Source organism: Mugil cephalus, chromosome 3 (assembly GCF_022458985.1).
Source record: "Mugil cephalus isolate CIBA_MC_2020 chromosome 3, CIBA_Mcephalus_1.1, whole genome shotgun sequence".
NCBI classification, from domain to species: Eukaryota; Metazoa; Chordata; class Actinopteri; order Mugiliformes; family Mugilidae; genus Mugil; species Mugil cephalus.
In genome coordinates, this window is record NC_061772.1 from 16,527,195 (window position 1) to 16,554,849 (window position 27,655).

At 39.0% G+C, this 27,655-nt stretch overlaps 1 protein-coding gene across 1 annotated transcript; it reads left to right on the top strand.

The window, feature by feature from the left end:
* Window positions 1–5,641: 5,641 nt before the first annotated feature.
* On the top strand, window positions 5,642–19,960 carry pepd (peptidase D). Its single transcript, XM_047581348.1, has 15 exons — window positions 5,642–5,713; window positions 7,571–7,754; window positions 8,526–8,653; window positions 9,498–9,561; window positions 11,919–11,966; window positions 12,352–12,413; window positions 13,072–13,116; window positions 13,936–14,011; window positions 14,544–14,590; window positions 16,152–16,220; window positions 16,815–16,892; window positions 17,044–17,192; window positions 17,531–17,715; window positions 18,446–18,637; window positions 19,448–19,960. Exons 1-15 carry the CDS (start codon window positions 5,697–5,699, stop codon window positions 19,580–19,582), a joined length of 1,479 nt encoding a protein of 492 aa, XP_047437304.1. The 5' UTR covers window positions 5,642–5,696; the 3' UTR covers window positions 19,583–19,960.
* Window positions 19,961–27,655: the final 7,695 nt, after the last annotated feature.

Here is a 27,655-nt window from a genome sequence, read left to right on the forward strand (position 1 = left end):
GCTCCTAAGTACAGAGTGGTCCTCAAGGTGAAACACAAAATACAAATATTATCCACAAGACTGTAACCGTGAAATTACTGTGAGAATTCCACAAAGTACCACAAAGCTGCATCTCTTCTCCATGAGGTAAAGTGTAATTTTGCTCATGCTGTTTTCATATGTCCGGTTTTGTCAAAACAACTTGGGTTTTATTTCCTGCCGTCGTGGAGGTGTAGCAGTAATTAGCCTACTACGCATCTGCCTCAGGAGCTACTAATCAGAGCTGCTCTACCTCAGATGGACCCCCTACTGAGGGAGCCTTAGCTACAATTTTCACTCTTCTATTAACTTAGACGATTGCTCAGACAATAATTAGTTTTGAGGTTTTTTTGCATGCAGGTAGATTTCTATGCATTATCTAAAAATGCAATGTTCGTATCAAATCAGCGCCTGTTCAGTCAGTGTAAGTCCTGCTTCACAGGAAGAGTCACATCAGGATAATTTCTGCTTTTAAACAGGTCCATAAATAGGAGCACATTAAAGTCCAGTGTTTTACAACATGCAGTCCAGGATCCATCATCTGTCACTTGTGTGATAGGCCGACTCAATCTTCTCTTCTATTCTATTCTATTCTATTCTATTCTATTCTCTTCTCTTCTCTTCTCTTCTCTTCTCTTCTCTTCTCTTCTCTTCTCTTCTATTCTATTCAATTCAATTCAATTCAATTCAATTCAATTCAATTCAATTCAATTCAATTCAGTTTGATAATGACTTAAAATGATCTACAATGCAATTATGCATTATTGCAATGATTAGAGGACATGTTATATTAATTATATTATATTGTGAGCAAGGAAGCAAAACACAAATCCTAACCTGTTTCTAAATATGCCAAATACAAGTCAAATAACAATTTGATTCTGTTTCCAAAGTTTCCTCCTATAGACAGTGATATATATATTTAATCTTGTTCCAGTTCATTTAATCAACCAAAACTGTTATTATATTTATTCAACAGCGGAGTGACATAGCTCTGCCCACAGGCTATTTTAATTTAGCTTTAAAGTAAACTTTTGTTTATTTGTTTCCTCCTTGGCAGCTCCCTCATTCACATTCATTTTCCTGCTCACTTTCACACCTGAGCTCTCCGAAATCTTTACTCTGTTATCCAGCAGCATGGAAACAATTTGCCCTCTGCTTTGCAATTTATATTTCCAACTGGCTGATGGTCATGCACTAACTAAATCTGAGAGATTGGGAGTATGACTAAATTTATGAAAGGATAAATGAAGTTTGCTTCAGGCAAATTGGTTGCACAATGGATAGACGAAGTCTAAAATAAGAAAGAGACTTGGGTCATTTACTTCTATTCTGTTCAATAAGTCTTACGTATTTATTAGTGCTGTCAAACGATTAAACGATTATTTTTAATCAGAATAATCACAGGGCTGCTGTGCATTCATTTCGATTAATCACGATTAAACATGAAATGAAACGCGATTCATTTTTAATTGATCACATTTCATTTTGCATGAGTCTGTTTATTCATCCAAAATGAAACACGATTTTTTAAAGTAACATTTATCCACGTGAATGTGGCCCTGTTACTCCTCAGTCAGCAGCTACTAAGAGAAGAGTCTCTCACATGGAACGGTGGTCGTGGCCGGATATTCGCAAGCCAGCGTCGCCACCTTGTCTTTGTCTGGGTTGGTCTTGGTTTGTCTCAAGCTGGGCAACGCGTTAGCTGAAGTGCTAGCTGGTATTTTAGGCTGAAAGTGCTTCGGTGAAAAGAAAACTCCTTCCTACAGAGTGTGCAAAATACTGTATGTTGGTTCACCGTTCCATCTTGGTGTTTCTTATATTGATTCGTGCCCTCTCCATGGGAAAGTGTCTTCCATCTTTATCGGCTGGTTGTGCTACCTGTCACTACTGCATCAGCTGCTCATCTGCACATGCACAACGCTTACTCTACTTGGACAAACTGCCTGAAATGCTTTGCCAGAGACATTGAGAGTCATTCTTCGCTGCAGATGGATTAAATTGCATCAATGATTAAACTGTGTTACTGCATTACTTTTGACAGCCCTAGTATTTATTCATTGTACAAAGACTGGCAATCCAACCTCAGTTTAGGTAAGTACTTATTTTGGCTTTTGCTTTGTATAAATCCCAGTATCGCTGTCCTGAAGAGCTCTTACTCAGCTGATGGATGTTTAAGAAGGGAGGGAGACACCGTTTATAAACTAATTTCCCTTGTCCAGCTCTTGTCTATGAGAGGCTGGGGGATGCATTATGATGTAAAGAAAGTTTGAAACTTAATTTGCAGTATTTGTTTTCTTTTTTTGCAATTCAACAAAAAAGATAAAGTTCATAAAAGTGGTGATCTGTCTTTCTGTGCTATTGGAAGTTATGATCCCATTGACATGATAATCTCATTTAACAACATCAAATACGCCGTGGTGTTGCTGTGATGCCTTGTGGCAGAAGTTCATGATATGACCCGCACGTGCTGTTTTGAGACTTGGTTCAAGTATTCGAGCAAGAAGCGACTCAGCAGAATCCACCTGCCTGCAGGCAGCGTGTGTTTTTAATTAAACCCTCTCCTGGTCATCTGAAGTGAGTAAATAATCTAGTCAATAGAGCTTGTCGCCCAACTCTGCTATCTGCCTAATTGACTGAAGCATTTTTATAAGTGATGGAAACTTGAAGAACTCTGGAATATGAAACTCTGAACATCCATTAACTTGAAAAGTGTCTATAAAAGGAGTTTGGTCTGCTTGGATTAATTGGTTTAGTGGATTCTATTAGTTGCAAGGTGTCAAAATTGATTAAAAGTGGCCTGACAAAACTTTGGGTTCCGTCTATTCAAACCCTTTTTAGTTGGGAACCTTCACAAAATAACTCTTTTTCACATCTTTCAGCAGATGTTCTTGTGACAGTCTGTGCTTTATGAGCTGTCCTACTTCCTTGATGGGCTACCCTTGTATTTATTTATTTTGCCCTGAAAGTCCTAGTGTCTTTGAAGACATCTTCCCCTCCATTACAAATGTCCAAAGCCCGCGAGGAGTAAGGTTTTGAGTTCAAAGCAGAGGGGCTGAAGTGTATCAGCACAACTTACAGCTGGCACTACAGATAAAATTTAGGATGCAGGGGAATTGGCACTCAGTCTACAGTGACAGTGGTGGCTTGACGCCTGGTGTCCCAGAGTCTTCCTTTGTACTACCAGCAGAAACACTCTGCCAGGGGGCCACTTAGGGGAAGAAAATTATGAGTGTGTAACGGGGGGACAGTCTTCTTGTGGTGTGACAGGAAAAAAATGACTGGTCTATGAACTAATCTTCCTGTTTCTGTAAGTTTCCTGTATTTCTGAAGAAAACCAAGTACGACTATAATTGGATTATACTTTGGCCTTTTGAAAGTGCCAAATGTATGCACATAAATAAAATGAGTGCTGAGTAAAACAGCCTCTAGTCCGAATTAGGCTCAACTTATTGAGAGCTACGGCCTCATTTAGTTGAGAGACCGCACTGGCAGAAAGGGTAGTGGTAAGGTTACGAGTCTTATTAATAATATCCAGAAATCTAAATAAGTGTTCCGTGTTCGTTTTTCAGAGTCGACACAATCTGTGCACTCTTTCAAATGAGTTCGGGCACGAAGAAATTGCATTTCCAAATAGTTCCAGCGGTTGACACTAAATCCTGCATCCAGCTCCACACAGGTTAAAACCCGCCATCTACATGGAAGTATTTAATAAACTATTAAAACATTCAGAGACAAAAAGAGACACAATGACTTGTTACCGTATAACCCTGATGTACCATCAGACATCCGCCTTTCATCATAGAGAAAACTGCTCATGTTTCATGCTGACTGGGACAACCGTCTTGACAGTCCGTCACCCTGGTCTGGATGCTGTCTATCGTGAAACACTGTTCGGAGTCATCTGGATCATGTATCTGCGGTCACTCGTAATAATGAATTATGTCTCAACTCTGCATTGTGTTAAAAGAGAGTTGCAACTCCCCCTGCTGTTTTTCCTTTAAATGCGTCACTCCAGAATCAAATCAAAAGGTGGAGTACTGTACCTTTGCATATGTGGATATGAGAGTGTCACATCTCTCCTTGTTTTCAGAAGTGTTTGATATAAGGATGCTCATGTGTAGTAAGTCAACTTCCTCATCCCGTGCACTGATATTAAAATTTACACAACAAACCTGACATTTGCCTTCATCTGAAAGTGATCATCTTGGAGTTTCCTGCTGCCTCATGTCATTTCCTGACGTCTGGGCAGGAGTGGATTAAAACTGACATACGTCTTAGTCAAGTTCTAACGTGTAAACAATTATATGTGAAATATTACACTGCTCGTATGATGCCACCTTTCTCGGCTAAGCACCAGAAAAGTATTTATGAACAAACAACTGAATGACAGCTTCCTTTTGTGTATCCATGTGAAAGACACATTTGTGTTTCCCAGGAGATTCTCGTTATCTTAGGTGAACTCATTTACATTTGTGACAGAGGATGAGTTCACTTCCACAGCACATGGCACGTTAATGAAAGAAGAAGAAGAACCAGAAGCAGAGTGTCAGTGTAGCTCTGCAAGGTCGTATGTCTTAATTGTATTATTCCTCTTTTTAATTAAGCGTCTCTAATGTGTGGCTGCAGAAGCAACAAATGGATCTGAGCGCTGGACGGTGTCTGCATGGAGACTGTATTTAAAACTGTGATAATAACCCATATAAAGCTATATAGAAAAAGAAAAGAACACAAGAGTGATTGTTAGAGCCACTGTTATACAATAAGGAGTTCAAACTCTGAGCACGTTTCCTAATGATGTAATAAAAAATCTAATATTGTGTTAAAAAACTATTAATAAAGTCTATATATATATATATGTGGCTCTTGACATTCTTCATTATAGTTTATATATATATATATTGTAATAACAGGGGATTCCGCACTTCATCATTTGCATTTTATTTCTTGAATGCGAAATGAGCCAACCACCAGATTTGTGACACTGACAGACAGATCATTTGTCTTTGTCAATGCTGCTATATGCATAAGACATACAGAGGACTGAAACTGCATTTCTAACAGTAAATATATGAAAAGTACAAATACTGCAGGTATGTACAAACATGGCATACACATTATTTGAAAAAATTATATATGCATCAGAGCAGCCACTGTGAACCACCAGTGTTTTCACTATTATTGTCATTATTTCCTGATATTTTTAAGAATAAGAAGTTTGTATTGTCATTGCCTGGTGAAAAACAACGAAATACAATTTGGCAGCTCTTTGGGTCGGAAGCAGTAAAAGATTGAAACTGCAGCAGCATGACGAGTAAAAACTTTCCTAGCTATACACAATAAATGACAATGTATACAATAAAAGTGCATCGAAGCACGGAAATTAAAAATAAATTGGTGCAATTTGAAACAGTGAACAATTAAACAATAGTGCAAATGGTATCTAGTTACTGCACAGGAGTCCTATTTATTTTTTGTTTTTCTTTGTTTGTTTTCTCCTTTTCTCCAGGAAGTCTGTAGTGAGTAGAGGCAAACACCATTACTTAAAATAACCTAATGAGCGGAGTCTCTGAATGCGTCTTTATATGATGCTGATATTTCCAATACACTTGAAAGCAGCACAGACAAAACTCACGTGACTCCCGTCAGCACGTGACACTCGGTACCGTGGCATCAACATGGCTGCAGCAAAACAGTGAGTCGGGTTTCATGCTTTATCACTGGGCTTTAACTAAGAAAAAATATACATGTGTGTGTTTATTTTAGGTCAGAGTGTTGAGAGAATCGTGTAACTCGTGCATTTCACAGACTTAGCTTAGCTTAGCTTTGCGAACGGTTACCGCACATCCTGCTTTAATAAACTGTCAATCAGCCTGATTGATTAGTTTCTTCTGGATGTTAGGAACTTTGTAAACTAGAGACACAGTGCATAAGTTATTACATGCTTCTATAAAAAAACTAAAAAGCACAGTTTCGCAACGGGTTCACCTGAAGGCGATACAAATATTACTTTCACTTTTCAAGACCTAATAATAGAGTAAAACTTTTATTGAGCAGACATGCTCGCACAAACATTTTGAGGGATTCTTTTCTTTGAGTGACTTGGCAAAAACTGCACTGACATCTTTGTGTTATTTATTTATTTATTTATATATATATATATTTTTTTACAGCTTTTACAGCTGGAACAGTAATAATGTGAAGCATATTATATCACACACACCTCATACAGACCGGTTGAGATAATCAGATAGCAGGAGAAGAATCTGTTGTTCTAAGCAAAAAAATATCCAGTCAGCATGAAAGATGACACGTACACGTGTCAGTGTTATGTAATCCACTGTTTCATTGCAGTCTTTGTCTATGTAATTAACATTGTTTAAGCATTAACTCGGTGTCACAGTTGCATCTTTCATGTGGTATTTTATTTTTTATTCCTGGACTATTCCTGGAGTGTGTTCAGTTTATCACCCCTAGTCCCTAGAGTCTGGGGGTCAACCTCTCTCAATGACTGCATCATTGATGCCACGAGGAGTGGATATATCCTCACAGATTCACCTTTGGTAGACCTTTGGATGCAGCCAACAGTGAATGATAAAGAATTCCTTGAGCTACAAAATTCACTGAGGTTATGGATTAACCTTTAGTACAAGTTGGGTTGAATTTGATACGTTGCACTTTTTTTTATATCTCCAAAGCTACGGCCAAAGACCCTAGATTTATATCTATATCAGTTACAAGGTTGTCTGTCTGTCCATATCTTATGTCGTAACTGATTCTGCAGGGAGGCTGAGCTGTGGTTCACTCTGCCCTTTAGGCTAAAATCTACTGATAAAATGCTGAGGATTACCTCCAGGTAGATTTAAAAACATGATCGGTCTTATGTCTGGGAAATATTCTGCAACATAATTTGCTGTCCTTTTCAAAGTCTGCCATGAGCTGAACCCACAACATCTGTAGCAATAGATAGATAGATAGATAGATAGATAGATAGATACTTTATTTATCCTGTAGGAAATTCAGTGTCCAGTTGCTTCATCACATAGAATATAATATATGTCCAGTTGGTTCCTCACAGGGAGAGTCTTATGACCTGAGGAGCAAACGACCTCCTCAACCTGTCCACGAAGCAGGACAGAGACAGCAGCCTGTCACTCTGCAAGTGTCTCTGCCTGACTATGATGTCATGTAGAGGTTGGTAGATATTGCTTATGATGGCCCATGGTTTGTTCAAGGTCCTAGCATCTGCCACAATGTCATGGACTCCAGCTCTGCCCCCACCACAGACCCCACCTTCTGTATGGCTTTGTCCAGCCACGAGGTGTCCTTCCCCTCAGCGCTGTCTCCCCAGTACACTACAGCATAGAAGCTAGGTATATTTTTTAGCTCTAGGATATCACAGAATAACTGAATGGCTGAATGGCTGTGGTCACGTTGCTCCTTATAATGGGCCAGTTCTAATGTTGACCCAAAGTCTTCCACTTAAGTGTCGTCCTCTTCAGCAGCTGCTCCACCTTGAGCCACCAAATATTCAGTCTCCTCGTCCTTTCAGACCTGTCTACTGGCTGGGTAATGAGACCCTCAGGGTTTCTGCTGCCCTTTTTGCTGAGAACCGCAGACGACTGTGCAAGGGACTAAAAGCGTCAGACGGTTTGCTGCCGAAATCAGTTGTGGTGCTGCAGGGAGGAGAGCAGAAGCAGAGGTACTGCACAGACACGGACGTCCTCTTCAGGCAGGTAGGTCCTCTGTAGTTTTGCATTTATTTATCCATCTGTGATCCCCAATGTTGGATTATACACTGTGTTTTTTTTTCCTATTCTCACGGTCCTACAAGTCGGCTTTACAGAGAGCTTCTTTTGTGCCAAATAACTAAATAAGGTAATTTATCATAAAAAAATTAAGCTTGAGTATGCATCAGTATTATATTAACTACCTAACATGACAGAAACTATCCCTTAAGAAATATTTGACTTGTATTTTAGTGTTTTAATTTGGCCCAGTCCCATCCAGTAACATGGAGGAGGGAGAACTTATGACCTATACTGCAGCCAGTCACCAGGGGGAGCTCTACTCGCTTTGGCTTCACTTTTCAGGAGGAGTTCCTGTCTATGTTTATTTATAGTCTATGACTGGCTGTGAACTCACTCTCAGGAGAAATGGGCAAAGGACATTTGGTCCAGGTGCACAAAATCTTCACGTCATGGTCAATCTATGATCATTTTTTTTTTTTGTTGTTGTTGTTGTTTCAGAATCAGAATTAAGCGATCGTAACAGGCAGCAAGCAAGTTCGCACATGTGCACTCAAAACAAACAAACAAAAAAAAAAAACAACGAAACAAAACATAAAAAACCTGTGACCATCCTGTGTAATCGGTTTTGAAAAAAAATCAGTCACCACATTGAAGGTGTTGTTTTGATGTTTTGCTCTGGGTTCCTGTTTCTTCTTGACCCAATGCAAGAAACCTCTTACATTTCTAATTTCTTGTGTTTCTCTTATGATTCTGCAGGAGTCTTTCTTCCACTGGGCTTTTGGAGTGACTGAGGCTGACTGCTATGGAGCCATTGAGGTGGAGTCTGGGAAATCCATCCTTTTTGTTCCTAAATTGCCTGAAAGCTATGCTACTTGGATGGGAGAGTGAGTCACACTAATCCTCAAAGAGCTGCGTACGCCGCCAACAATCATCAGTCCACAGCTGTGAGCTGTAACTTCAAAAAAGAGCTGGCAGTCATATCCTTAACCTTTAGATCCTGTTTGTATTCCATTTATTGTCAATTCAGCCAAGAGCCATTTAAGACCTAATATTTTGGCCATCACCCAAACCATGCTGCAGCGACATGCTTGGCTACTCCGATACAAAAGCCATTGTTGCCAGTTCACACATCAGACGGAGTAAATTGGTCAAACAAAGCGTACACTCATTGCTTTTATTGGACTGTATTAATTTCATTTGTGATAACAGTTCATTGATTTAAGTAAATGCATGTGTGTCAAATAATCAGTGAAACCTTAGGACCGAAATATTTCTGAACAACCTGTCGACTCATGACTGTGTCACATGTTTGCTCTTCCCTTATCTATAAACCTCAAAGTGTCTTTTGTCATCTGAGATTCATAAAAAAAAAGAAAGAAAGAAAAAAGTTAACTCAGGATGTATTTGGTCAGCACTTTACTCTCACTTCTCCAGTTCTCAATGACTCGTGCAGATTTTTTTTTTTTTTTGGAACATTTGAAGGCGGGGTCAGGAACAGGAGAAGCTACTTCTGAAGCTACTGGTGTAACGTTTTTAAGAAATACTCAACAAGTCCTGCTGCCTTTGTTTATGAATAGCTCTGCTAGTGTTTTCACAAACTCTAACACAATCCATCTGTCATGCTTTTAGAGAGGCGCCTTTTAAACATTCCTAATGACTGTATGTGGATGTTTTTTATCTTTTAAAATCTTTTTATCTGTCTTTTATCGGTTTTGTTTCTGTTGACAGGATATATCCTAAAGAGCACTTTAAGGAGAAATATGCTGTTGATGAGGTGCAATACACCTGCGACGTAAGTCTGTCTGTCTGTGTTGGTCTTTACGACCTTTTATTGTGCATTTATTGAACATAGATATGAAGTAGCAGAGCCATGGCGTTACATAATAGGACATTGGTGCCTCCGTAGACTGTTGGTTTACTTTGCAATTCTTGGTGAAGATTGGTATCTGAAACCCTCTTTACTGAACCTGCTACAGTACAAGGTGTGACTGTTTGTCAAGCCAACGTCTTTTTACTAAAAACATCATTCAAGTGGTTTAGAGAAAAGACAGAAATACGCACGCCTACAGTAGAGAATCGGCACAAAAGTGCTAGAAGATGTAAAACTTGCTGGAGGTTCTCCGTATCACTGGCTACATTTACAAAGTTAATAGTCAGAATAAATAACAGCATCATGGAACCACCCATCAGAACAGACTGGCCTATTCAGACCTCACAGGAATATTCAATCGTACTGAGAAGTTCAGTGTAAACTTTTGATAATTGTTCAGTAACAAAATATTAGCTACTATGAGCCATGAAATACCTTGATCCAAATAAGGGGGGATTATTTCTTTGCATGTTTTCTCTCACCCTTTACACCGTGGGTCTGTCTTGGTCATGTTTTTCTGTTGAAAGAATTAAGTGTGTTCAATAAAGTTGGGATGAGGCTCCTTTTTTTTATATATATATATATTTCTGGCATATTCTCTGCTCTGTGACATGCAGAAACCCTTTTCGTTAAACCTGAATGATGTTTCGGGGATTTATATCCATTGGACCACTATTTTGAGCTCACACAAAGGTGGAGGAGAATCATGCCAATAATTAACACGGTAGATCAGTTCAACAGTGTACGAAGCTCAGTCGCCCCAAATTCCACTGGACTTTCATTTTGATTTGAATTTTAAATTTGTGACCCCCTTCTTCATTTGCTTCATTTTTAACGGCCCAGTGCATGTTGTTCATAATTGTCTGCTTTGAGAGATGGGAGAAGGCGGTTAGGTGTATCGGTGTTGACAGCAGGTTCTCAGGGGAGCTGCATTGATGGGTTGACGGCTCCAGAGCTATTTTGGAGGCGCGCATGTTGGAAAAATCCAAATAGTGCATTCAGACTAAAATATAAGGGCTTTCACAGCCAAGTTTGGCTCTGAAAAGATCACATATAATTTTACATTCATTTCCAGATTTACACTTTGTCATATTGTAGACTCACGCTGCTGAAGATATTTCATGTATTTTTACATCTCCGCACCTGCTTGAGGTGTTAGATTTGCTAATTAGTCACGGGGTAAGATGCAGATCATCAGGCTATTTTTCCATGAGGCAATAGCAGCTCAGCACCACAGCGTAAAATTAGGAACACTGAATGGTATTACCGCATACTAATAAGCACCACTGACATGTTGTGAGTTAAAGAAATCCATCGCTGCTGTTCAGCATTCAGGCGGCAATGCTGCCTACAGAAGAACCCAAAAACAACAATATTTCTTGGAAGCAGGTTGTGAATATTTTAGACTGTTTTTCAAAGACTCAGGAGGTGTTTTTGTGCATTTTCCAGCACTATACGCTGCTTAATGTGCCAACAGTTCAACCATAAACTGTTGAATTTTTACATGGAAGTTATCTGACTGGGGTTTGACTGCAGGATTTATTGTTAACTAAATTGCACCGTTGTCACATTGTTGGGGATTTGTGATGCTATTTTAAGAAGGTTCTAATGCTGTCATCGTCAATTCATGTTTTATTCCGCTCCTAGTACTCCTGCAAGTGTGCTCTTAAATAAACTAATGCTCACATTATTTTTTTAAAATGCCAGACGAATTCTCTTTGTTCTGCAAACTTCAGAGTTCTGGCTTTACTTGACAGTCACATGCATTTTACAACTACTGCCAACATCTGAAACACTCATAAAATCACATTTAGCTGTTACTGTTTAAGATGGTGTTTAATGGGGGAGTGATGTACTCACAATGGGATTATAACCTTTTGGAAGAGTTATTCAGTCTGTAGTTATTCCAGGGTCTAAAAATCCAATGGAGATTGTAGGTGCTACCTCTGATTTTTAGAGACAATGCACTGAATGTTTTAAGAACTTTAGTTGATTTAAGGCTAATAGCAGTGCTGAAATATCACCACACTGCCTGTGAGTCAGGGATCTGTGATATGACATTTAGACTGTTGGCAGACGAGTAATAAGGTCTCTTGAGTTTTTATCATTCAGTGTGTTGCTGAGTACAGGAGAGGCCACGGAGGCATGACAGTTCCTGCCAGAGTGACCTTTATACTGCAGCCTGGAAGAAGAAGAAGAAGAAGTAGAAGAAACCTGGAGCTTGTTGTTTCTGCTTTTCTACTGTGTGTCTGACTCTTGTCATTATTCTCTGTCTGCAGATTGTTAATGTCCTGTCCAACCTGAAAGCAGCAGTTCTCCTAACCCTGGTACGCATCGCTCATTCCTACCAGAATCCAGTTAGTGGCGTATAGTTTTGTCACATGACTGATCTTAGGAAGAATTCTTCAGCTGATGGCGCTGGAGAAACAGCTTTAGCCAAATCATCCTACTTCGTGTTCTTCATATTAGCTGCCAACTCTCTTCACTGAGTGGAAAATAAAATCTCTAAACGTTTTGCTTAGCTGGTGACTATCTTCTCCTCAGAAATGTCAGCTTTTATAAACGTGATTTCTGTGTCGGTCCGGTGCTAAGATTTAATTGTGACATTGCCTGTGAACTCCTACCAGTAATCCATTTAATTTACTGTATTAACATTCGAATTCTCTCGGTAGTCAGGTAATCACTTGTGTTTGTGTTGTTTCTTTTCTGCAGCGAGGACAGAATACAGATAGCGGGAGCATCTGCCGTGAAGCCTCCTTTGAAGGAATCAGTCGGTATGTTTAATTGGCATCCGTTTGCATTAACATAATTATACTTTGTTTGCGGAGGTTGTTTTTATTCCGCTTATAACCAAGGATGCAACAGACTCTTATGCATTGATGCTACTGAATATAATTAAATATAATTGAGTTAAGCAAGCAGTCGTGCTTGTTTTAAAAAAAAAAATTAATAGCATTGACCTTTTTTATTATCTTATGTGCACATATTTGCAATTTTTATTTACTCACGCTTACCATAACCGAAAAAAATATGTATTTACTATTAAATTTAATATAGCCATTTATACTATGTGCTGCTTAAAAGAATTCGCACTCCTCAAAAGAATTCTACATTTCTGCATAAAGAATGACTAAAAACTTCATGCAACTTCTGAAAGCAGACAAATAGAACCCAACAAACAAATAAAACTGAAATATTATACTTGCACATTTGTTTGCAATTGAAAATGAATGAATATTACATATCAGTGTGGTATAAACATAAATCCACCTCTAGGATTACAAATATAATAAGATTTCATTTTCATGTTTTATTAGGTTCTCTTTCAGTAAAACACACTTTTCAGTAATTTTATGCAGAAACGCAAGAAACTTCTGTGCTCTTATGTGGCACCAAATGTATGAATTTTCGTTTTGCCATTTCTTCTTTCAGCTTCCAAGTGAACAACACTCTTTTACACCCAGTCATTGTGGAATGGTAAGTAATTAAAACCTGCGGTATATTATTGTTGAGGTAAGTCCTCTTGAGATGAGAATAAAGACTGCATTGCCTTGAAGTTTCTTCAGTCACATTCTACCATTGCAGCTGCCCAGTCAGGCAATTGTGTTTCTGCAGTCAGAAACGTGGGAGACTTTTCTTAGGGTTGTTTTTTCCCTTGTTAGAGCCAGAAGTTAGCCTGCACAGATGTAATGGGCTTCGTGCTTGCCTGGTTGTCCTTGGCATTAGAGTTTGCACCCTCTAGATGAATTGACATTTTCTGAAATAAGGAGGAATGCTTTTCAGGCACACCTCCTGGAGAGAAGAACTTGATTGCTCCCTCTTCTCACTGCAGCTTCTCTCCTTTCATTTTTTTTTCTTAAAGCTTTTGTTAGAGTTACTATTGGTTACCTCTTCCTGGTTTCATTTATTTTATTTATTTATGTAGAAGACTTTAATTCTCTTCAGTGTCTGGCCATATCATATCAGCAAATAAATAAATGATATGAATCAGCAGGCAACCAAATCCAACCTCTGTTTTTTTTTTCCTCTGGTGTGAAACATTTTCAGCAGCTCTGACGAAGGAGGAAAGTTTCCACAAGACTTTCAACTAATTAAAAAAAAAAATCTCATTTATATTTAACATTGTAAGAATTAATAATGGTCTCTACATCAGTTATTTAGTTAGTGTTGTACACTAGAAAGATGAATCACCAGTGTCAGTATTTCAATAAATAATAATATGTCTTTAATTTAATGCGAGAGTTGTATGAACTCTGGATAGTGTTACTCATTTCTCTTTTCTGCCTGTGTTTGCAGCCGTCTCACTAAGACTGATATGGAGTTGGAGGTCCTGCGCTACACTAACAGGGTTTCCAGTGAAGCCCACAAAATGGTAAAAGTCCTTCTCAGTTAGACAGACCATCTGTGGCAATGCTTTAAATGTAAAATTTTATTAAAGTTAAAACCCCACCTTAATGATTCTAGGTGAAAGGATTCACTAAGGCTATGAACAGTTTAAATGCTATTTTGTGATAATAACTTCTGCAGAGGATTTCACCTTGTCACCATGAGTAACATATTGAAGGGTTGAGGAGCACTAAGGGACACGCAGGTGTTTTCATGGCAGCTACAGAAAAGGAGCCACCAGTTCCTTTTATAGTCTTACTGGAACATTTAACGGATAATGTGCTATCATTTATTCCACCGGTACTTTCCCTATTGTTAAAAGCCAAAATGTCTTCGGTAAAATATGTTTGTCGCCCAGTTCACAGTAATCTTTTACACAACTCACAGTGTTGCCATGTGAAGATGATGTGACAACTGTATAAAATGTGAGAGGAAGTAACTTATTTGAAAAACAGATTAGTAATTTTTTAAGTTTGCTCATGATTTATTGTTTTGTTTTGTTTTGTTTTTTCTTGTAGATCATGAAGCATGTGAAGCCCGGACAGAAAGAATATGAAATGGAGAGGTAAGTGTTGAGTTGTTGGTGTGAGTTTCTTGCCCAAGTGAAGCCATCGTTATTTCATTTAGCTTTGCTTTCAAAGAGGATATTAAAGGTAAACGGAGACTAATGATTCTCCCTTAAGTAGTATTAAACTGCATGAGCTTCAAAGACCTACTTATAGATTAGGGACGGTCAGGTTCACCGGGTGCTTCATAGCCTGCCTTTTAAAAAAAGTCTGCCAAATATAGACTGAAACAACAGGAAGCTAGATGATTTGGGCTTATAATCAAGTTTATAATATATATTGAAAATGAGGCACTCTTCTGGCATAACCTCCAAAACGTTTGATGGTAACCAACACGTCAACAGGAAAGCCAATGAAGTGACTGGTGATGAATGCACAGTGTCACCACTAGATGGTTCTATAAAATCACATTCACAACCATCTTCCATTTCCTAAAGGACAATACTGTGTAGTGTACATTCCCCCCTGATTAATGCTGTTTATGCAGATACACGAGGCTTGTAACACAGTACAGGTTTTATTTATGTTTTCAGACTCTGATTATGACAAGGCCATCTAAATAAAATTTAGGTTTTTTTTACCTGTACAACGTTCAAGTACACACTTTTAAATTTGGTCATGTCTGACACGGTGAAATAATAGTTGCATTTTCTGATCTAAATGACCTATTTAAGCTACTGCAATTAACTCATTATGCATGTACGCTCTAAAAAGTTTATTTGTGTAGTAGTTGAAGTAATGTAATGTTTTGCATGAGTCTCAGATTGCTGCTTTAGTCATGGCAGTCTACTTTTGTGGATTACATCAACTTGAAATTACACTTTGTTCGATTGACCTACTATTCTTATCCAAGTCAAAGTGTGTGAGTTAAGTTTCTTTAGGTTTCGTTTTTGTGCGTCTGACATCATGACGTTGTTTCCGTTTTCTGTCAGAAACACATTTTGCCCCTTTTGGCCAAATGTCTTTGTTCTAGTCGTCTTTTTTGTCCTGAAATTCGTGAAGAAATCAATTTATTTGGTTTAAAGGAATTTCTCCCTCACTAGATTAATATACTGAACATTATCTTCAAACACACGCCACACACGCACTACAATTGCTCCTCTGGGCCAAGAAATGGCAATGTGCCATGTAATCGAAGCACATGTAAATTGAACTTTGTTGGATATTGGACCTTTGTATGGCTCTCAAATCAATTGTGTTAATCCAAATTCAGTGTAAGTTTTAAAGTCACGCTGAAAAAGCCTGGAGCTACGCAAAAATAACGTAACACGTACAATCATTTCTATTTTGTTCATATTTGTATTTTAGTTGGACTCTTTCACTAACGCTGTGTCAGAGCAGCTGTCCGTCATGTTCATAGGACTTTGCTGGATGGAACAAGAGCCCACTGTCCTGCACAGCTTTGTGTTTGACTGTGTGACATTAAGGGAGTAGTAATTATGAACACATGAAGTCAGGAAGAGGGCAGCAAGGTCCTTAATTAAGGTCTTCTCTGGTGCCCGCTGTGCTGACATTGCTCTTTTATTTTTCTTAATTGAGCCCTTTGTGTTTCTCTCGCAGTCTGTTCCAGCACTACTGCTACACCAAAGGGGGGATGCGCCACACCTCGTACACCTGTATCTGTGGAACGTAAGTACTTGACTTACTTTCCATACCTCATCACATGGTTACTTTCCAAATATCTCACTTGTCCGTGCTGATATATGCCATATATATATGCCCTGAGTGATGTTATCAATGAGCAAATCTTAGATATTGCTGGATCAAATGCTATGTTCCAGTTAGCCGGAAAACTACAGTACAACTAAAGCTACACTCTGTGGTACTCCTCAGTACTAACGCCTTCATGGATTCAAACTCAAAATTCGTAGGATACAGTAGCGCTCTGTAGCTCGGCTGTGCGTTAAATTAAACCATGCCCGCTGTTAGCACATTAACATTCTCCCCTTTATAGTCACTACAGTCAACCCACTGCGTCATTATGCATGAATAATCTTTAGATGTTGATTATAATCATGCCCTGACCTTTTCTGATAGAGCCTGTGTGTGTCGAGTACCCCATAGTGATTAGTGGTCAGTGAAAGTGAAATTAAGAACTTGAGACAAAAGATTGGATCCCCTTTGGAGCCGTAAAAGTAGATTCAATGTAATTCCCTCCTTGTAGCTTAGTAATTTCTCATGTGCACTTATTTGTCTTTTTAATCTATTGGTTATTACCACCAGGGGCCATAATTCTTCTGTACTGCACTACGGCCATGCTGGGGCTCCCAATGACAAGACAATTGTGGATGGAGACATGTGGTAAGTAGCGTTTGGGAGTCTTAGCTGTACAAGCTAGAACCGAAGTAAAATTAAAAGGGAAATGCATCCTAGGGGTTGAATCCTTCCCTTTAAAAAAGGAACTGTACGTGCACAGTTCACCTAATCAGTTTGGCTGTTTTCTCCCCTGCAGTCTGTTTGACATGGGTGGAGAGTACTATTGCTACTCCTCAGACATCACCTGCTCCTTCCCAGCCAACGGCAAGTTCACTCCAGACCAGAGGGCCATCTATGAGGCCGTCCTAAAAGCCTCCCGCGCTGTCATGGCTGCCATCAAACCAGGTTATCGTCACATTTCAAGTTTAACTAAGGACGTTTTTGCTAATCTAAAAAAACTGTTAGGAAGAAATGTTCAGCACAGGGTTCAGGATCTGTTTCGTAATGGAAATAATTCACTTATTACCTTAATAAAAGTTATAAGAGTGTGAAGAGACAGATATGTAAACTTTTACTGGTTGATGAAGGTACACAACACAGAGGCTGTAATTCTAATGAAAGACAGTTCATAGGTACTTTAAAATATCTCTATAAATTAAAAAATAAGTAAAGTAAGTAAAACCTGCTTTTAGAATCATGCCAAAACAAATAATACCCTCCATTAACCAAGTTGTCTGCTTTAGGTGTGAAGTGGACTGACATGCACCGCCTTGCTGACAAGGTTCACCTGGAGGAGCTTGTGAAGATCGGCATCCTGCGCGGCAGCGTGGAGGACATGATGAAGGTCTACATGGGCGCCGTCTTCATGCCCCACGGCCTGGGACACCTGCTTGGCATCGATGTGCACGATGTGGGAGGGTACCCTGAGGTAAAAAGGAACACTTCTGCTCTAAGATAGGAGACAGTAGAAGACGAACAGACATTCGTGTTTGTGCAATATTCATGCGTCATCATCAATATAACAGGCTCTGTTGGTGCAGGGATGAGATAGGGACAAAAAAAGACTCAACAGCAGGAACAAGTTCAGGACTTTTGTTGAGAAGTTGAAATGTGTTTTGAACTCTGAACACAGACGATGTGGTGGGGGATTTTGGGCCATTATGCAATTTTGAAAAGTAATTGGAGAAGACGGTTAATCTGCTGACCTGTGTCGCAATATGATCTCTATATTGTCACGAGGAAACATACATTGAAGTATGTCACAGTTCAATGCAGTGATTAGTCAAGATGTTGATGGTAATTAAACTAAATAAGCACAACCTACAAAAGATGGACTGAAGAGCGTTTGTTCCTGATCACTCTTTACCTCAGTGTCTTCTTGATAATTTCACATGAACAGTCACAGTATATTTTAAACTCTGGGGTTTTTTACTGACTAGAGCCCATTCACTAAAATATTTAATCGTGAAACAATGACATAAAGTAAAATGTAACTGTTTATGCATGTGGTGTTCTGTTTAGTCAAAGGCAATCAGTCAAAGGAAATAAGTGATAATACATTTTTATTTATAATGCCCTTTTCATCAAAAGACCTCAAAGGACTACAGGTTACACAGAAATACAGTATTAGCTCAACACTATTATCATCTGTTGCTCAGGGGGTGGAGCGCATCGACGAGCCTGGACTGAAGAGTCTTCGTATGGGCCGCCTGGTGCAGGAGCGGATGGTCCTCACTGTGGAGCCGGGCATCTACTTCATCAACCACCTGCTGGACCAGGCTCTGGCCGACCCAACCAAGAGCTGCTTCATCGACAACGCAGTGCTGGCTCGCTTCCGTGGCTTCGGAGGGGTCAGTGTGCTTTGATTGTTTTACTTCCGTTTATTCTCTTTGACTGGACTAACTGGGTTATAAATATTAATGCTCCAGCTTATACAGAATTTAATTCACTAGAGAGTTTACAGTGCAACACTGACTTGGTACAGATAGTGACAGCATTAATCATTTTGTGCTTCACAGTAGGTCAAGTATACAGCTTGAAAGGTAAATGCTATAAAGATAAAACAGTCATTTTAAACATGAAAATGTGCACTACAGTATATAAGCTAAGACTTCTAAACTACGTCTCATCTTAACCATCTCATAGAACTCCATTGATACGTATATTGGTATATTTTAGATGAGAGAAGTCATGATTTTTTGGAAATGCCTTTTTTGGGGTTTTTAGGTGAAGTCATTATAGAACCCATATTGTTCCAAAAAACAGTCCAACAGACAGAACAGAAAACCTAAAAAGAACAAAAAAATATTGAAGTAGCGTTTAGTAGAGTTTACTGTTAACTCACCAACATAATTACTGGGGTCTGTTAATGTCATTAACAGTCATGATGTTCATGTTTTTTTCTCCACTGCACTTAACTGGGTCTGATCTCACACAATTTATTTTTTTTTTAAGTAAAAAAATAAAGATAGGAAGATGACATACATTCATTCTTCATTAGATGGGAAAATAAATATATAAGAAATTATGATGAGCTTAAAACTTCAGCCTAACAGATCAATATGTTTCAGCGACTAATAATTCAGCTCATTAGCATTTCAATTCTTCCATCTATTTGAGTGTGAGTGTGTCACTGACCACAGCATGAACACTGTGTGCAGGTTCGCATTGAAGATGACATTGCAGTGACAGCGGATGGCATAGAGCTGCTGACCTGCGTCCCTCGCACTGTGGAGGAAATCGAGGCTTTCATGGCGGACTCTGCGAAAACCTTCAGCCCAGTCGTCAGCAGTTAGAAGCTGTGAGCGACATCTGTCGGTGAAGTCTGAGCTTTTAGGCTGCAGCGTCAAGAATTATCACCAGTATTCTTCAGTAAAGTTGAAATGACTCTCGCTTTCCTGCCTCATTTATACAACAGATAAACAGTTATCGTTGTTATTAAGCAGTATTCATCCATAAAACGTTTCTTAAACTTATCATCTACATTTAATACATCTTAATCATAATGGTTGATCAGCATTTGGGGAAACTGTACTTTAATACATGTTGATGCCTCTGAGGAAAATAAATTTTGTATTTTTTTTCAAAGATAATTATTATTCTTATATGCTCTTGTGTGTCAGCATTGATTGACAAATACAATTCTGTTGAATGAAATAAACATATGATCTGCAGCTGTGTGCAGCAAATGTACTTTCTTTATTTAAAAGCCAGTTCATTCATAAATCCTATACAGATCAATACCCTGGACCACAAAGCAAAAATAAAGCATATGGATATTGTTTCATACGTCAACATAGTCATTGGTAAAACTAGGTCACATATGAAACCTAGTATATAATCTAATAAATATACATAAATATTGATATCATGTCATGGTGGATAAGCAGAAATGCTGCAAAGTCAGTGAAAGTAAGAATGATACAATTTGCATTGCATTGCATTATTTTACATTTGCATAGCTCCCTGAAACAACAAACATACTCATTAATAAGCATACATTGTGTAGATGAAGGGCAAAGAAACAAGTCACTAGCATGAATACTGTATAATGGATATTATAGCATGGAGGCAACAAGGATAAGATAAATATAAAGCATAACAGAAAAACAGGCAGATCAAAAGAAACTACAGCAAGAAAAACCATTAACAATAAACATTTAAGGGATGTAAGGACACCTGCTGTTTGCAGGTCTACTCAAAAACTCGCTGCAAGTAGACACACACCAGTCACTAATCATTAGCCTGGCACGACAGCCAAGCAAATACATAACATCACTGGTGATGAAAAAAAAACAGCATGTGGGCATCTTTGCACATAAGTGATCATAAACATATCTCGACAAATTGATAGAAATAGCGCAGCAGCCACGCCAATAAACGGAAATAAAATGGAAAAATATGTGAATGAGAAAAGATTCATTGTTAATTCAGCTGAGTTAACACCTTGTGTGAGCACAGAGAGTAGAAGAGGAGGATGTAAAGAACTGACACGAGGCAGAATGCCAGTACAAGGTGATAACGTGATGATGACTAGCACACAAAATACTTTTGCATCCTAAGAAATTTTAAATTGAAAAGTCCATGCTCATGGATAAATCTACATGGATAAGTCCATTATTATGTCAAACATATTGTTATAGCGCATCGTCATCATCTTTATACACTGACATTGATTTCAGTGACTCAGGCACTCACGGTGTAGCCTCCTAAGCCATAATCCTAGCTAATGCTGACAATGGTATCAAATAAGCCCCTGATCACTCATCGTCCCCACACTCCCAATCTGTTTTTTGTTGTTGTTGTTTTTTACTGCAGACGCTTTTTATTTGAAATCTATCTGTATAATCAAAAGCCCCAGCCATAGAGCTTCCCCTGATATTGAGGAAGGTACAGCTCAAAATCATTGATCAGCAATTTGCAAACAAGCTTGGAAGCTTGTAAATGGCATAATTTTAAACTTATCTTGTAATACTGGGGCTGTTCTCGTGTACTTAATCCCCGGTGTGTATGCACCAGGTGTGCTCCACCCATCAGCCACTCGTGCAAACCTAAGTATTTGCACACTTTACCATTAAGTTTCAATTGTTTCTGACAATATACAAGGTTAATTCAGTTAATACTGGCCTAAGCTTGTAGCTGGGAACTAAATAAAACGGTTAATCAGAATCAGAATTACTTTATTGATCCCAAGGGGAAATCACTTTTCATTACAGCTGCTCCTTCTCAAAGTGTACCAGTGTTCAGAAGAAAGAGCAATGTAGGCAATAACTATATGTAGAATAAGTAGGCAATCAAACTGAATATGGGGTATTGCACTGGGGGAAATTATTGCACATGGTGAGTCCAGCGTCCAAAAAATATATGAAGAAATATGTACAAGTATATGAAAAGAAAGTGAAAATGAGTTAGTGCGCCATCTCAGCAAAACATGAGTTACTGCACAAGAAGGAATTTATCCAACCAACTGATGAGTGTCTGACACTCAGAGGGAGGAGTTGTACAGGTTGATGGCCACAGGCAGGAGTAGCTTCCTGTGGCGCTCTGTAATACAATTATTGCAAGATAATTCAGTATTAAGAAAGAATAGACTGACTAAAGAACAGACTGACAAAAAAAGGGGCATTGTTGGGGTACGGTATCTGAGAAAAGCAACGTAGACAAGCATGCATGTCTTGAATTTCTGGGACTGGACTGGATGTGTTCAAACACTTGACCCCACTACCCTAACTAAAGGCTCGGATAAATACCTTAACAGAAACTGAAGTTGCTTCACGAACATCTTTCTCCTGGTGCGCTGTGAGGACTGAAGAAGTGGCAGCAGTCTCAGCTGAAACTCAATTTGCTATGACAAATCACCTCTGAGTCAAAGAGACGCCGTCCTCGGTGGTGTAGGTGAACATGCCCTTCATGAAAATACCGCCATGAATTCCAAAAATGATCACTTGAAGCTGAACGACATGTTCATAACCTTCAAACTTTGAGCTTGAAGCAGAGAGCGTTATTTATCACCTGCACAGTGACACATTGGGGCGGCTGTTTGTTACATAGCTCCACTTTAAGTCAGAGCTTTTTGCACCCTATGAGCAGTCAATAATTTATTTTGCTCACTTGTCAATAGTTTGAGATACAGCACAGTATGTATGTGTGCTGTCAAAGACCAAGCAAATTAAGTTAATGGAACTTCTTAACAAATCACCGTCTGTAATTTTCCCCCTCAAGCTGCAGAGTCATTTCATGCATCTCATTTTGTGCAAAGCCAAGGGACACCAGGTGACGTCAATTCTGCAACCATGCGTTACCGCCACCGCTGTTATTTCTGTGTTACTGTTTTTGTAAAAACATTAATATTCTCTGTTGTCTGTTCGTCAATCATTCATCGAAGGTGCCGTCAGTGTTTTTTTTCCTATTTTTTCAAAGTAAATTATTTTTTTGGTTTGTTTTTCGGGCTAATTATTTCTGTTAGCTTACCTGACAACTCAAATCAAGCTCATAGACATGTTCGTCTATTCCTTAACTGCTACATTTAGCAACAGGCTTACAACAGAAGGATTAAGTAAAACATAGCAAGAATATCACACCCTGCTGTGCGGACCTCATTAGATGCCTCACCTTTATTGACCCGGTACGGTAGAAAGTTGAAGACGCGGTCTGTGCGGGAACCACCTTAGTCACTTGCAAGTTGGAGGTTCTCGCGAGACTTTGAAGTATCTCGATAAATCAAGGGGTAAAAATATACTACGAAAAACAAACCAAAGAAATTATTATTCAGAAAAACAGAAATAACTAGCCCGAAAAACAAACCAAAAACTAAATTACTTAAAAACAGATTTTTTTTTTTTTTTGAGTAATTTGGTTTTGTTTGTTTTTCGGAGTAGTTTTTTTCTTGTTTTTCTTATAGTTCTTTGATTTGTTTTTCTGAGTAATTTTTTTTTTCCAGAATAATTTTCTGCTTTGTTTTATGAACTAATTTTTTTCATCAGATTGGGGCTTTGCATCATAGGGTATGAGAAGAAAAAAAATTACTCCGAAAAACACATCTTCTGGCAGAGAGATTAATTACACAAATGCTGACTTGATCTTGACTTTAATCCTTTCTCTAAATGCAGTTTACATTTGATTTCTAGCATCAGATTCTACTTCAGCATTCCTGACTCTCAGAGACGGTGAATTCAAGAACCGTTGGTGACATTAGTGACTCTGTTGGCAAACTCTGTTGGCAACGGTTGAACCCCTCTTCAGCTCGGGCAAACCCTTAATTGCTGTTTCAAATACAATGAACTAATCAACATTATGACCACCGACGGGACATTTTTGGACCTGGTAGTCTATTTGTGTGGCTTTTGGATTACCATGACCTGGATAACTGAGAACATTCACAGACTATTTGTGTGGATGTTGCTTAGACATGCACCACCCACTTGGACCAGACCAGGCAGCCCCACCCTATAGCAATGGATGGAGTAGCAGCCGTCCCCAGCAGGATGCAGCCTGAGACAGACACATGCACCACTTTTGTGTGTGTGCTGCTAAGCATTAACTCATTGTCACATCTTTCATCTTTTCAGTGTTTTTTTTCTGAATTCTGGACTATTCCTGTAGTGTGTTTGAACTGTAGTTTAGACCTTTGAAAGCGGCCAACAGTGAATGATAGAGAATTCAGTGAGTCATAAAATTCACTGTGGTTATGTATTAACCTTTGGCACAGGCCGGGGTAATTCCCCGCTAAGTCGCCACGGCCGTGCCACATCCAAAGACCCTAGATTTACATCTATATAGTTACAGGGTTGTCTAGATATCTTATATCTTAACTGTTTCTGAAAGGAGGCTGAGCTGTTCACTCAACCCTTTAGGCTAAACTCTACTGATAAAATCCTGAAGATTACCTCCAAGCAGATTTAAAAAGATTATTGGTCTTCTCTCTGTGCTGAACAGAGGAAATATTCTGCTGAACTAGTTAACATAATTTGTCCTTTCCAAATAAAGATCCAAAACTGTCAAATGATGTAATTGATTGTCCGATTGCCATATTGTTGCCAGTTAACACACCAGACAGAGTAAACTGTTCAAATAAATATATTTAAGTCCTGTTCATTGCTTCCCTGGACTGTGTTATTCTAATTTGAGAGGGATACTTAAGTTTTGCCAGTGTTTTCCAATACTGAGACTTAATACGTCACTTTAAATGCCTAATGACTGTATGTGTGTGTGTTTTTTGGAAGGTCTAAATACTGGTACAATGCACTTTTAAATAAGGATTTTTCAAACCATTACTGACTAAAACTCCCTCCTCCCATGGATATGCTACAGTAATCCCTCTCTAACAGATACACTGCATGTATTCTATGTATGTTTTGAGGCAATATTGCAAGGCATGGGTACCTACCAGTCAGTCATTCATTGACTACCTGCCACTACCACTGGCCATTTGTCAAGTGGAAAACGGTTCCAAAAAGCTCAACCCACGAAAAGTTGAGCTGCCAAATAATAATAATAATAATGATAACAATAAAGAACTGTGCAAGGGGCGGCACAGCAGCTTGGTGGTTAGCACCGATGCCTCATGGTGAGAAGGTCCAGGTTTGAGTCAGGTTGCTGTTTTGTCTCTGTGTTAGCAATGTGATGAACTGGCGACCTGTCCAGGGTGTACCCCGCCTCTCGCCCAATGACAGCTGAGAAGCTGTAGTAGAAGATGAGATGAGATGAACTGTGCAAAGCAGCCAAAAGATATCTTTTCCAAACCAAACAAGCAAATCCACAGAGGAGGCCATTTCCATCAAACTCCAACTCACACTGTCACATCTGGAAAGGAAAAGGCACTTACAGTTTGCCAGGTTGTTCTAAACCGACTTCAGCCCAGGTTTTAACATCCTGGTTCTGCAGAACAGCTGACAGAGCAGCTGAAGTCACTAGATGTAGGCCTCAGCAGAACTGACACCCAGGGTTGGCACACACACAAAAACCAAAACCGTGCGCCAAGGCACCTCTTTAGGACTCATCCTGAGGCCCTTACTGTTCAGCATGATCAAACATGTACTGCCAGACTCCATTCCAACTACATGATAAAATTTGTTGACGATACTACAGAGGTGGGGGTTTCACCACTGACAATGAGAAGTCTGCATACAGGATGGAAGTGGAATGGGCGTTCACATAACAGTTGACCACATCCACCAACACCACAGCCTTTTTCAAGAAAGCCTAACAATGGCCCCACTCCCTCTGTAGACTCAGAAAAAGGGGGTTTCCCCAACCCACACCTCACCACTTTCTATAAAGATACCTTTTGTTTTAGCCTTCATTTAACCTGGTTTGTTTGAGAGCATGCAGATCTGCTGCCTCACCTCCGGGTTCAGCCCCTGTATATCCTATAAAATCCATCAGCTGCTTATTATGATTGTTTCTATTTTATGTATTTATTTATGAGCAGGTGAATGTTTGTTGCACTGGCACTGAGCTGGTGAGGAAAACAGTTTTGTTTATCGTGTACGTAATTACCATGAGAAATGACAAGCCAATTTTGAGTCTTGATTTAAGGCTAATAGCAGTGCTGAAATATCACCACACTGCCTGCGAGTCAGGGATCTGTGATGTGACATTTAGACTGTTGGCAGACGAGTAATAAGGTCTCTTGAGTTTTTATCATTCAGTGTGTTGCTGAGTGCAGGAGAGGCCACGGAGGCATGACAGTTCCTGCCAGAGTGACCTTTACGCTGCAACCTGGAAGAAGAAGAAGAAGAAGACCTGGAGCTTGTTGTTTCTGCATTTCTACTGTGTGTCTGACTCTTGTCATTATTCTCTGTCTGCAGATTGTTAATGTCCTGTCCAACCTGAACCCAGCAGTTCTCCTAACCCTGGTACGCATCGCTCACTCCTACCAGAATCCAGTTAGTGGCGTATAGTTTTGATCTTAGGAAGAATTCTTCAGCTGATGGAGAAACAGCTTCAGACAAATTCTTCATATTAGCTGCCAACTCTCTTCACTGAGTGGAAAATAAAATCTCTAAACGTTTCGGTTTGCTGGTGACTATCTTCTCTTCATAAATGTCAGCTTTTATAAACGTGATTTCTGTGTCGGTCCAGTGCTAAGATTTAATTGTGACATTGCATGTGAACTCCTACCAGTAATCCATTTAATTTACTGTATTAACATTTGAATTCTCTCGGTAGTCAGGTAATCACTTGTGTTTGTGTTGTTTCTTTTCTGCAGCGAGGACAGAATACAGATAGCGAGAGCATCTGCCGTGAAGCCTCCTTTGAAGGAATCAGTCGGTATGTTTAATTGGCATCCGTTTGCATTAACATAATTATACTTTGTTTGCGGAGGTTGTTTTTATTCCTCTTATAACCAAGGATGCAACAGACTCTTATGCATTGATGCTACTGAATATAATTAAATATAATCGAATTAAGCAAGCATTTTCATATTTCTTTGGTCAATTAATGGAATTGACCTTTTCATTTTCTTATGTGTGTATATTTGCAATTTTTATTTACTCACTCTTACCATAACTTCATTTGAAAAAACATTCAAATGTAATATGTGCAATGTGCCACGTAAAAGTATTCCTGAGAAGAATTTTACATTTCTGCATAAAACAATTACTTGAAACATAGCAGATTTTCATGCAACTTCTGAAAGTAGACAAATAGAACACAACAAACAAATAAAACTGAAATATTATACTTGCACATTTGTTTGCAATTGAAAATGAATAAATATTACATATCAGTGTGGTATGAACATAAGTCCACCTCTAGAATTACAAATATAAGATTTCATTTTTTATATTAGGTTCTCTTTCAGTAAAAAAAACTTTTTTTGAGTAATTTTATGCAGAAATGCAAAAAACTTCTGAGCTCTTCTGTGGCACCGGATGTATGAATTTTCTTTTTACCATTTCTTCTTTCAGTTTCCAAGTGAACAACTGTGAAATGGTGAGTAATTAAAACCTGCGGTATATTATTGTTGAGGTAAGTCCTCTTGAGATGAGAATAAAGACTGCATTGCCTTGAAGTTTCTTCAGTCACATTCTACCATTGCAGCTGCTCAGTCAGGCAATTGTGTTTCTGCAGTCAGAAACGTGGGAGACTTTTCTTAGGGTTGTTTTTTCCCTTGTTAGAGCCAGAAGTTAGCCTGCACAGATGTAATGGGCTTCGTGCTTGCCTGGTTGTCCTTGGCATTAGAGTTTGCACCCTCTAGATGAATTGACATTTTCTGAAATAAGGAGGAATGCTTTTCAGGCACACCTCCTGGAGAGAAGAACTTGATTGAACCCTCTGCTCGCTCTTCTCACTGTAGCTTCTAGCTTTGTTAGAGTTACTATTGGTTACCTCTTCCTAGTTTCAATTATTGTATGTATTCATTT